Source organism: Ambystoma mexicanum, chromosome 4q (assembly GCF_040938575.1).
Source record: "Ambystoma mexicanum isolate Mex_15411 chromosome 4q, UKY_AmexF1_1, whole genome shotgun sequence".
Taxonomy (NCBI): Eukaryota; Metazoa; Chordata; class Amphibia; order Caudata; family Ambystomatidae; genus Ambystoma; species Ambystoma mexicanum.
Genome location: NC_090928.1, coordinates 1,072,454,824 through 1,072,468,051, shown reverse-complemented (window position 1 = coordinate 1,072,468,051; position 13,228 = coordinate 1,072,454,824). Strand labels below are relative to the sequence as shown.

At 44.8% G+C, this 13,228-nt stretch overlaps 1 protein-coding gene across 4 annotated transcripts in view; it reads left to right on the top strand.

The window, feature by feature from the left end:
• Window positions 1-13,228, top strand: part of NVL (nuclear VCP like) — a 1,303,574-nt gene that overhangs the window by 1,061,665 nt on the left and 228,681 nt on the right. For all 4 annotated transcript variants that reach the window (XM_069608641.1, XM_069608644.1, XM_069608642.1 and 1 more), the window contains one exon: window positions 8,108-8,193. In XM_069608641.1, the coding sequence (XP_069464742.1) occupies window positions 8,108-8,193 (86 nt within the window). The remainder of the gene's footprint in view (window positions 1-8,107; window positions 8,194-13,228) is intronic.

Sequence of the window (13,228 nt, the reverse complement as noted above, 5' to 3'; positions counted from 1 at the left end):
TGAATTGTCCTTATTGATTGGTGTTGGAGTAAGAAAACCTGCACCACCATCCATCTCAAGGTGCAGCTATCTTGTCTTCAAGTACTCTGGAGCAAACCCTGACTCTATGGGCCGGTCGGGGGTCTCCCCAGTACACTCTGGCTAACAGACCTCTTCCAGGCAGGCCGAGAGCCCATTCCACCAGACCATCACAGCTACGATCGCGTTTCTCTCTGGTGTGCACCTGCTCCACATTGGCAGGGCTGCTACGTGGCGGTCCAGGCACACCTTCACAAATTTCTACTGCATCAACATTGATTCCATGAAGGAGTCCCGGGTGGGCAAAGCGGTGCTATGCAACCGGTTTGTTTGAGGCGAGTCTGTTCCAGGGGTAAGTGTATTGCTTCTGTTGAGCGTTGCCACCTTCCGTGGTTGTGTATATGTACTGCTATGTAATCGTATTCATGAGCATGTGAATCCATGCCAGTCCCCATGCTGGAGAAGCAACAAGTTACTTAACCTGTAACTACTGTTCTCCAGCATGGTTCTGGCATGGATTCACATACAAACCCTCCTTCCTTCCCCTCTGTGGCTCTTCTTGGTTCATACTGCCACTTTACGTGCTCTGCCAAATTTGAAAATTGCTACTAGGGGTGGAGCTTTAGGCAGATGACTGTCATTGGATGGGGGCAGTATGACCCAAAGGACACTGATTGGTTATAGAGGAGAAATGCAGTTTTCAGTCTAAAGCTAAACAGCTTTTTTCTTTTTCACTGAGGATTCCCAGCCTGACGCAGGGGAATAGGTAGGAGTATGGGAATCCATGCCAGACCCATGCTGGAGAACAGTAGTTACAAGTAAGTAACTTCTCGCTTACGTACATGAAGCTGACCCACATTCATTCCACTGTCCTTAATTCATTTATATATCTCCCCTTTCATTCTTCACTCTTGATCAAACCATTTTGCACTCTTCTCTCCTTTTATAACCGTTCTATGGTGACTATTGCAGACATTTCTACTTTCACAGTATATTGCTTTAGCTAACAGTTCATAACATTTTAGCACTTCAATACCATTTTGTCGCAATATTCGGTTCATTAACAATGTCTCCAATATAAGTTGAGGAGATATTGCCCAACTGTTCCTGACTCACACCACAAAATAATCCTGACAATCGGCATCATGCTTTAATGACTGTCTAGTGTACTTAATCTCTAAAAGAAGTGGATAGTGGTCGCTATCAATACGCTTGCCCACAGACAAATGAGACATTCTAGAAAACATTTAAATGTCCATCAAGCAGCTCTTACCAGGTTGGAATGTACTTCTTGGTGGGCAAAAGCCAGGACATCTGCCATTTAATTCCACAAGGGAAAACTCTTGCGTAAACTGGTTAGTTAGCTGGTTCCTGGCTGGTATACCACACAGCGCTTCAAACAGAATCTTCACCAGTACTATTAAATGAACACAATTTGGTATTAAAATCCCCCATTAATATGATATTAGAATATGCATTTTGCTCCCAGAGCTCCCCCAGACCCTTCTTCCAGGGGTCACAACCCTGTATAAAATTTCTAGGAGGCACGTAAACATTCACCACTAACAAGCTGCTCTTATTAATTTCATGGATACTGCAACTGCATGCCCCTTTCCTCTCCTGAACTCTTTCAATCACAAATGGGAGGGACTTCCTGACCAGGGTTACAGCACCGGCACACAAACACCCCTTCCCCATTCTTTTTGCATTTGTTGCAAAACTTACAAAATCCTTTACAGAATATGCCTTCTCTACCCAGGTCTCTTGCTAACAAAAAATGTCATATCCTGCAACATAGATGTCCCATTCAGCATCAATGATTTTATCTTTAAGACGCGCAAGAAATCATATTGATTGCAGTTGACCCATTGCCTCAACTAAAGGCTTCCTGGGATAAAGGTTTTTTTGCACGCATTTATAGTATCTTCAGCCTCCTTAAAGGTTTCTGGAGCACATTTTCTAGTGTTAATTGAATGCTGTAGCTCACTAGGAGTCATATCTATCAATGGTGGATTAAAAAACTCCTCGCCTCCCGCCAGGGCTCCTTGCCCTATCTCCCTTCCCACTTATGCTTATCAATATGCATTAATGGACCGAACCAGGTATTGTGGTGGTGGCAATTCTTAGCCTTAGAGTCCAAAAAAATCTCTATACCCATGTTTGCCATCATATCTCTACATTGTATAACACAAGCCCTTAAATAGGGGTTGTTAAAACCAATTTGGAGATTGCACCCCCCACAAAATATACAATCCAAAAGTATATGAATTGAGGAAAAGATCTTAAATGAAATCTCACTGACACCCAAAATCGAACGCAAGGCATTTGTAAAAGATCTGAGTTTGTATTCTCGTGCATCAGTCTTTTAAATGTACAACTCAGATTTAGTTGTCTCCATCCTTCCAATGGTTCCTTTATACGGCCCTTGTTGTAATTAGTTGAAGGCGTGTAGTACACTTGGGGCTCCTGGCCAGAAGCAACCGGAGCTGCCAAATTGGTTGTGAATGGCACAGGTTCCGCTGAGTTATTCACTTCTATACCCCTGTTCATATCCATGAATTTGACACCCCTTGCACAGAGGGTTACGCTCTTAGGAAGTATTTCTGGATTCCAAGCCGAAAATGGGGCATGCGCCTTCCGATCTTGCGGGTTAGGCATTTTGCACGCATCTTGCAACTTTATACCCAGGTGGCTGTCTCCTTTCTCAGTGGCAGATTCTCTGGTTCGTGTATTCTCGATATTGGCTACTTCCTTAATATACTCCTTATTAATACTGCTTGTGCTCTTCTCAAGAGCTTCCTCAGTCCGAGTACTTGCTGCCTCTTGGTGCTCTAATGGGCAGCTGACACTTATGCCTTGCTTCGTACAATTAGCAACAGACTGGCTGGGTTCCAATGCAACCACCATGTTCTATCCCGTCGGTTGATTCATACAATCATGTGAAAATAATAATCGGGAGGCCAGCTTGCTGATAATGCCCAAACACAACTGTCGGGAGGACTGCTCAGTGGTTAGTAAATTCCTAACATCCTCAAGAGTATTTTCCACTACTGAAAGTCTCTCTAAGATTGACGTGATAGTTGGTTGCAGATTCTCACCGGTGCAGCTCTTAGCCCGTGCCTGCGATTTTTCTGGATGTTTCCGACATTAAAATAAGGCCCATTCGATCAATGATGCCCCTATGCGATTTGGGAGAACTACTGAGTACTTCAGAGATCAAAACCATTGAATCTTGAATTACTCGCCTTACTTCTGGAATGGGAGTGAAAGGCTCCATACTCCATGGACCCCTATTTACGCCAACTTCAACATGGTCGTACCATTCACACAGTGGTGCATTTCCTTGAACCACTATAGGGGACAGACTACCATGACCTTCAGTTTCTGTCTCAATCTCTTCAGCAATGATCCCAGCATGCCCGATTACAAGCGGCCCCAATTAGATAATCTTGTCTTGATCTTCAATAGCCAGACATTGCTCGTCATATATAATTGGTCAATCGACCTCTCCAGAGCTTCCAACAATGATCTATCTGACGACTGTTCGGGAGAGTATGACCTACTGCAGAGTTCACATTACTCTTGTTTTTCGCCATCTCCCTGAGGAGCGCCACTGGGGTGACGATCATGCTCTCTCACCTCAGTACACCCCGGGGTTATGATGGATGCCAGTTCATATAGCATATCCAGGAGCTGAACATTTGTAAGCACTGTCCCCCTATTATGGGTCACTGGGAGATCCTTGCTCTGCCCGGCATCACCTTGATCTCCCAAATTCTTTGCTTCTTCTTGCGGCAGCATTTGATTTGCCTCATGGGCAGTATTGCCATGGCTCCATAACACCCATTTAATAGAGGATTGGTGCAAACCTCTTGGTGACATCTCTGGGACAGCTTTAGCTGATTTTCTTTTGTGGGTACCTGGTTTGTTCCTGGATGGAAGTATTTGCTCTAATCTCAAACTTCTCCACGTTCGCCATGTCAGCCCCAAGCTGATTACCAAATCAAACTCAACTCCCCACCAACAACTTTTCTTCGACTTCGGTCTTGGGTAATCACAAGTAGCTGTGACACGTCCTAAGAGACTAGTGCAGCCTACAAGGACCTGCAGCCGCTGTGAACTGGCTCACTCAGAATAAAACAATGAAACAGAGAGACAGCACAAACCATACTCCGCAGCAAGCTCACAAGAGTTAAGACGGCCTTTTTGTCAGTGCATTGCATTGGGTGGACAGGTAGAGAGGAAGGCACCAGGGAGCAAACATCACCTCACAACACTGCGCAAACCATACACACTGACGGTCGCTACTGTGTACTTGCAGCACTCGCCGTAACCGACTGCAGCTTCTTGCTTGCTTTTCATGGAGAGAGACACACACACACACACACACACACACACACACACACACACACACACACACACACACACACACCCCCCCCCCAACACACACACACACCACCCCCCCCAACACACCAACACACACACCACCCCCCCCCCAACACACCAACACACACACCACCCCCCCCCAACACACCAACACACACACCACCCCCCCCCCCCAACACACCAACACACACACCACCCCCCCCCCAACACACACACACCAACACACACACCACCCCCCCCCAACACACCAACACACACACACACACCACCCCCCCCAACACACCAACACACCAACACACACACACACACCACCCCCCCCCCCCCAACACACCAACACACACACTTTTTATTAAATCGGATAGTTCCAAACACCACTCTGGTACTAGTACGAGGAAGAGGACTATGGAGGCATACCAGAGGAACAACCACCCATGTCTGTATAATGGAGGCCTCCAGAGTCGGGCACGAAACTCAACGACCCATACCTTGGGTCACTTAACACGCCTGAAGGATATAAAATGGCCTGCCATTCTGAGGTAAAAAAACGGCTGGTGGAAAAGAAGTTGGACACCCAGGAGTCTGGAGCAGTGCTGTGCAGGAGAAGGGGATGCTGCAGCTGTGATCGGCTGTGCGAGGGAACAGAGATCCTGTCGTCTGCTGAAGCAGGTCTGATGGAGAGAAGCAGTGGAGCTCCCCATGACTGCAGCCGCTGCTAACGGAACTTGGGAAACCAAGCGGTACGTGCGGTGCGGACTGCGAGAGCAATGCGCAGTCATGAGAAGCCGGGAAGCACCAGAAGCCTGAAGAAGCCTGTTACGAAGGACGCCAGGAGGAAGAACGCTGCTGTGTGGGACTGGGGAATATAGAGCCAATATACACTCTGGCAGTGATGCTCCGGTAACATTCAGAAAAGTCCTTTGCAGCTGCCGAGTGAAAGGGAACGTGATTAAATGTACTGTTGAATGCCTGAAAAAATATAATTGAAGGCACTTATGAATGACGCACCGAGTGAAAAGGTATTGAAAGCAATTTGTGAATACCACAACACAGTAAAAATGGATGGAAAGCATTTGTGAATACCTCCCAAAGTCAGTTGAATGCTCGTGAATGGAGTGACAGCAAAGTAATGCATGAAACAGGAGTCGAGGAGTGCCGTGTGAGAAAAAAGGGAAACAAGAAAAGGCAAAGCCAAGAGAGTACTTAGGAGATCCAAAGATGGAAACTTAAAAGTGGCCCAAAGCCCACAGGGGCCCGGGCACACCAAACTGAGAGAGACTTGTGTTGGCAAGAGCCAAAGTTGTTGGCAAGAGCCATAGAAATAAAAACAAGAATAATAAGATGTATGGTGGATAAAGCAGGCCCATGACAGTGTCTGGAGAATGTAAAAAAGACTTGTGTTGGAAAAAGCCTGAGAAATACAAATAAGAATAAGAAAGCAACAACATGCAGTGTCTGGAGCATGTGACATTGAGGAATCAAATAAGCATCACTGTCGGAAGGAACCAGTGGCTAAGTGTTGATGGAAGCCGTAAGAAAGGGGTATTGGTTGCTTGACCTGTAACGGGTGGACCGTGTGGTCCGACAACTGCGTCTAGACAGAGTGCCCTATTTGAAAAGCCAATTAAAGCTTATTTGAAGTCAAGCTTATGTGTTACAAGAAACAGAACTGTTTTGATTTTGAAATGCCACTGAAAGTAGATTTGAAGTCAAGCTTGTGTTGCTACATCTTTGTCAAAGAAACTGAAGATAAGTAATAGAATTGTATCCTCATCTTTGAGAACTTGGAGCTTTTCAACTTCTGACAAAAGAAGTCCCGGACTGGGAAGGGTCCCAAAGGATTGTGTCAATTTTGAAAGTTGAATGTTTTGAACTCTTGGGGGAGGAAACCCCGACTTGGGAGGTGTCCCAAGGAACTGTTATTTTAGATGCAAGGATGTTTGGAAGTTTGAACTATTGGGAGGGGAGGGAGAGACCCCGACTTGGGAGGTGTCCCCAGGAACTGTTATTTTGGAAACAAGAAGGTTTGAACTCTCGGGGGAAGGGAATCCCACTAATTTTGATAACTATTTTCAACTTGGGGAAGGGGAAGCTGATCCTAAGCCAAGAGCTGGAAGAAACTTTGAACTTTCTTTTGAACACTATTCTATTTAGATTGACATCCCTTCACATTGCATAGTTAGTTGTGAGGCCACATTCAGGTTTTGGACACAGAGACTTAAGTTGGACATCCTGACACAGACTATCCTTACTTTTCTTTAGGTAGGGAAATCCCACCTTACTATAGGGCAAGTTAAGCCTTTCTCCACCCTGCTTTTTAAGTTTACTAAATTTACTTTGAGTACAAATTTGAATCTGTTGTCTGTGTCTTGCTTCATGATGCCTTCATAGGGTGCCAAACCTCACAAAGTCTCAGCCTGGCCGTTTCAGACACAAACCTGTGCTTTTCTCTCTTCATCTCTAACTCTTTCACTCCTCACCCCTCTACTTTTCCATCTTTCACCATTCTACTCTCCCAACTCTATTCTCCTCTTCCCTCTACACTCTATTCTCTTCATCCCAACTCTACTCTCCCATCTCCTCCAGTCTCCTCTTCCCTCTCATACACTACTTTCACTCTGTCACTCCCTTTGCTCTCATTCACTCAATCAACCTTCTATTGTACGCCTAAATCATCTCAGACGGCCTACCAAACACTCATTCACAGCCTCACTCTCCCAATAATGTACCACTCTTTCTCATTAACAACACATCACCTGAAACAAGCTCCAGCACAATCGGTGCAATGCTTCACTCCACCTTATTTTCTTCGCCTGGTCTCTCGTCCCATCTCCATACCTGGGGTTTTAGATCTCGTTGGACTGACTTACTTTCTTTTCCACCTACCCTCCCACCCCCTTTGATTATTGCCCTGATCTGATTCGTCGGATGACCAATCGCTGATTACTCCTCCCCAGACGCCTGGGTTTGGGTCGCTACACCTGGAGGTTTTAACCCCTCAACCCCCTTAGCCTTGCTCTCTTTTGCAGTAAAATCATTCCCGTTGCCATTGGACTTGTTGCGCTGATCTCGAGATATGCGGCGAGTCAGCTTTTGTTGTCTGAGCGTGCCTTTTAACCAGTGTTTTTTTCTTCTAGAACTGCAAAGCCGACAGCTCTGTTCTGCGGAATGCTATGATGCAGTTGTGCTGCATGGCCTTCTGGGACGGGTAGTCCTGCAATGAAACACAAACAATTCTGGCCAGAATAGGGTTTGGCAGGCGTTGGGTAATCAACAATGGTACCACTTTCCGTGCGATTAGAGTGGCCATAACACAAACCATTTGGATCCACGGGTTGCAGACTATTCATCTGTCAATATTATGTGGGCACATCGTAAGAGTGAATTCTCTGTAGAATCACTAGGGCCACGCTTCTCTACTGTAATGTAATTCTATAGGCGACTTTGGCTCGTAAGGCCCGGTTCTGCTAACCTCGCCCCTATTTGCCAATATGCTGTGTGTATGACACATTTGCTTTCATTACACGTTAACTGCAACGCTGTGATGAGTCTACCTTGTGCTAAATCTGGGGTCTCTGAAGGTTTGTAAGGCTATTTACTGTATTTTGCTACCCACCTAAAGGGCCAGTGTGCTTTAGGTTGGGATGTATGTAGGACAAAAAGCCTGCATGTGTTATTTACTAAGTGGTCTCATTTTGTGTTGCAGTGGTGCCGATCTGTCTGCACTCGTCCGCGAAGCTTCAGTTACTGCATTGAGACAAGAAATGGCACGGCAAAGTTTGAAGAATGCTGGTAAGACTGTCTTGTCTATTGTCTAGTTTGTATGTGTGAGATTTCGGCAAGCAAATGTCCAAAAATAGGTGTGCACAGTGGGATGCCAGCAGTAGTGCCGGCAGTGTCAGACTGAAGGCCAATTCGGAAAACTCTTACAATGTTCCCCACACACTGCCACAGAAAGACTTGCAGACAATTGCTAAAATGGTTCGGTCTCGAGATAATGGATTAATGCACTAACACTTTACCCTTGTGCATGGTCCATGATAAAATGTACATTGCCAATAATAGTTTGTCTTTATATAGCCCTTGCTACCTTACTACACAGCACTAGTGGTGTTGTTACTCATCTCATTTTTATAGTGAACAATGGATCAGCCTCAGAAATGTGAAAAACGAAGCTGATTGTACTGGGACTTGAGCATGTGACCTGCAATGTGAACCAAGATGTCAACAGCAAGTGTATTACTCAGTGCGCTATCCGTCCTGCTAGTAAGCGCTTTGGATTAAAGCGCTATATAAACCTAATAAACATATACATGAACTATGTGGATGACTAGTGACCTACATTCCGTTTACAATAATTGTCATGAGGGACATGCAGTGCCATGGGTGCTGTAGTTCTGCTAGTGGCAAATTATTGTTTTCTGTTGAGAGGACCCTTGGCTTTGTGGGGGGAGAGACATGCTAAATTAGCAAATAATTAGCCCTCTTTATTTCATGGCCAATCCACTCCAAATCAGCTTTTAAAAGCAAATTATGATGGGTGCCAATGTTTAAAAGGGTGCTTTTCTCTACGGCCTCCATTTCCCCGTTTTGTATCCACACCACTGGAAAAGGGGACCAGCCAGATGCAAATCAACCTGTACCCTCCTCCTGAACTAAACAGTCCAGTTGAAACCCATCAAGCTCACTATGTTGTTGTTAAACTTAGCATTCCTTTTCATTTGGAAGGTGTAAGGGTGCAGAAGGGGACAGGTGGCATAGTAATTGCTGTAGACTTTAGTCCAATACAAAAATAAAGAGAAAACCTACCTTTCCCTATATCTATGAGGGGTTTTCCTGCCTCAGCTAAAGTGCTAATGGGTCTGTCAGGATGACCTTGTAACTTAAGAAGTCCATCCTCCTGTGTCAAACGCCCCTATCTGTCCCTTACACTTCTAACTAAACTAAAGGTTGCAGAAATGTTCTTGGTCCACGAGAATGACTCCCTCTTCCAGGACTGGATGGCACAGTTCCTCTCCAGGGGTAATGGCTTCCTTTCACCGGATCACTGATTTGATCCTGCAAGCTCAGTAACCAGGAGAATGACTCCCTTATCCTGATGTCTGGCTCGCACAGTTTTTTTCCACATGAAGCCAGGGCAAATGACTCCATTCCCATGGACATTCTTGTCACTTGGTTTCACGATTCCACAATGCCCGGGAAAGACTCCCTTCCCCTGACCTTTCTTGGCTTATTTCACAGTACACAACACCATGGGGGAATGTCTCCCTTCCCCTGACCTTTCTTGGCTTATTTCACAGTACACAACACCATGGGGGAATGTCTCCCTTCCCCTGGCCTTTCTTAGGCTTATTTCACAGTTCACAACACAATGAAGAAGATGGCTTATAAAAGTTCCTCTAGTGGATGTGGGTCCCAGACGCTTGGCAGTACCTGGAAGGCCTGGCAGGTACTGCCACGAAGAAGATGACTTGTATGCCTTCGACAGGGGTGCATCCTTGCTCTGTGCGTTTGTAGCCTACATTTGTCAGATATGGCTCAGGGAGTCGAAGGCTGCAATAACTTTCCCCTAGACTGGACGACTCAAACATTTCAACATTGCTTTTTGCTATGTTCTTATTTTCGATAAGACGGAAATTGATTTGCAGAGAACCCTATATGTAGTGGCACGCTACCTGAGTGAGAATAGCTTAAAGGAATGGTTTGGTCAGAAATATTATTGTCCCTATGGTTCGGCCATGTGTGTTTAACCATAAGTCGATCGATCGTGCAAACATTTCCTATGCACCTTACCCGAGTTTTCGTCTCTTGAACACAAGCGAAACCAGGCAGAAGGGCGCGGCCATGTTGTGATAATCTTATCACTTGCCGCATCGCCCTGGGTGACCTGCGTTTGCAGCACTAAATCATATCCCCCGCCCCTGAGCCTGACATCACCAAATCATTTATATTCTCCGCCTCTCTCCGTGACGTTACTGGGCTGCGTAGCCAAACGCGCCCAGTCGTCACCTACGCGACTAGACGCGGAACCCGGAAAACACGCATCATCTCACAGCACAGCGCGTCACAATTAGGAATATGAAACTGTACTTTAAAAGGAAACAGCAAGGCTGTACAATTGGTAAAGTACATTTATGTCACGTTAAATGTTTTGATAACATTCGGCGTCTGACATAATCGATCAAAATGGGACTTTTTTCCTTTGCTCTCGATCCGCAAATGTTTATTGTGAGTCACGCACTGTTCCATTTTGGTACACAGGGTGTTCGTTTTGTCTAAATGAAGCACTTCGGTCGCAGGGTGATTTGCAAAGCTGGTGCATGAACTTGGCACTAGACCACCGTAAAGGTTATGTTGCTCCTTATCACTGGTACCGCGTACGGGCATATTGGACTTTGTCTGTCGTCCCAAAAGACGGTTAAGTAGATCCAGTGATTGACATGTAGCTGCAGCTGGCAGTTGAAGAATCCATCGGTCGGGGTCTGCAATAGATGACAATCACAGAATGGCATGATGTACCTGTTTGCAAAACATAAAAATAGAAATGTGTCTCAGTAGCCGATCTTTATTACAATTAATAATTTTCTTTATTAGCACAGAGGTGACAAAATGTGAACCTAGAGAATACAACATGGAATATGAAAGTACTCCGCTATTTGCTTCCAAGGATAGTGCAATGGAGTATGTTGAGCTCTAAACGTAATGCTTAAACTGGGGCAAACATTCGAGGTGCTCAAACAATGTAATGATTTATTATTGTAGAACCAGGGAGAAACGAGTGGTGGTCTATATGCGTCTCGATGCTGGCCTGCCCATGTGCCCGGTAGATAGCACAGCGCACAATGGTTGTACTATCAGTTCATTGCAATATGCCACACAGAAAGAACAAGTACAACGTGACCCAGCAATAACGGTCAGCTATTTCTATTTCGACTAGTTCTGGTATAAAATCGTCTGAAGAGAAACTTACATTATATTCGGCATTTCCATTCTCTTGGCGTAATGCAGACCATAATGCAGACTCCTCCGTTTGTGTCAATGAAATTTCATAAACTGAACTTCTATGTAACTAGGTCCAGTTTCGGAATGGGCAACCTTATCATATCATACGTTGTTACACCCGCCCCTTCAATTCAATCTCTTTCGGAATGGGCCCTGCCTCTCGAGGTCAAAAAACAATAGAACCTTATACTGTGCGTGGGTCTCCCAGCTTCGAAGCAAAAATTCAAAGCTGTTGACCTTCACTCACAATGAACATACTTTCTTACTTTGCAACATCCAATGTCAACGCATCCATGGGAACATGATTTTTGAAGCACGGGCACAGGATGAAAAAATTGGGGGCTGTCACTGGTCGTTGTTCGTTGCGCTGCTCTGGTGTATAGGGTAAACTTGCCAATGACAGAATGCCCCCTACTCTCAAATTATAGTCGATGTAACACAAAAACTGAGTCGAAATGTGTCTAGTAATAGGCCCACCTATGCTTATCTCATGGCCTCCTACCCCATGGCATGTTTTCACAGTCAGTACTTCTTGCGTGCCTAGAATGTTTTGTAGCCTAGGTCTAAACCCTTTTGTGTAACACGCAGATATTCAGCTGTTTCGGGAACTTTATGGCAAGGCAACTGCCAAAACCCAAAGATTCTTACACACTTTTATCCATTGGTCATTTACACAAAAAATGAAGGTTCCACAGTAGCTCGACTAAACTGAAATGTGAAAGCAATCGTAATAATTATACTATTTTTTTAAGAAAAGGACTAAGAGGATAGATTTCAAAAGACAAATTGCATACTTTATTTGTACAGAAAATAAAAACATTTTTGTGAAAAATAATAACAGATGGTAGTTATTTGTACCGGGATTTGAACGATTGAACAAGCTCTGCTTTGGGTGGGCATGGCACGTTGGCAATGTTTTGTGGCAATGTATCTGTGCTCTGAACAGATTTGTGCGCAATTCCATGAGTTTGCATCTCTACGACATTAACAATAAGATGTTTCACAAAATCGAATTCCATTTTGTCATATACTGGTTTGACAACCCATTTTTTGCTTCTTTTCGTAAAGGCCATAGTGTAGCGAAGCATCCCTATGTTTCCTGCAGTCCTAGATTGTTCCCGGCCTATATTCTCATTATGCGCTAATACCGCTAGTAAAGTCCTAGATTTCATCCCTTGGATGCGGAAATGCAATCTTTTTGGCCTGTACTTTAGGCACATATTGTGGAACACCTCCAAATCTCCTGTGTGACAGAATTCTGTGAGTCCCTTCAGATCTCATGATAGTTTTATCAAACACAATCTTCTCAAGTGCTTTGTGTGTAGGTGAAGATGGGATCAACCACTTCTTCTTCCTTGCCTCCTCTGGGGACTGGACAAAGGGCCATGTTCACATTGGTGGAAATGTTGGTTTTCTGTCCAGTGGTGAACGTTGGAACAGTGGTGCATTAGTGACCGCCATTTTTCCAGTAGAATTTCCACAGACCCGTCACATGTTTTGGAGCTCCACCAAAGATGGTTGTTGAAAGACTGGGACCATTGTGAAATACTTTCAAAACCTTTTTTTTTTCCCTGCCGCCGTGATTTTTTTGATTGATTTGGCAACATGCCATACATCAAATTGATGTGTAATGTTTGGATACTGCTCTCTTTGTCTTGGCTATTGAAACTTGTCTGTCTGTGGCTATGAGGTCGATTTGCATTCCCCTCAATAGTAGATATTGCAGTAGTTTTATAAAACCAGTTTCTCCATGGCCACTGAGGATTTACATTGGGACACCTGCACGACCACCGTACTCACAATTTTCTTAGTTTCCATGTCCTGA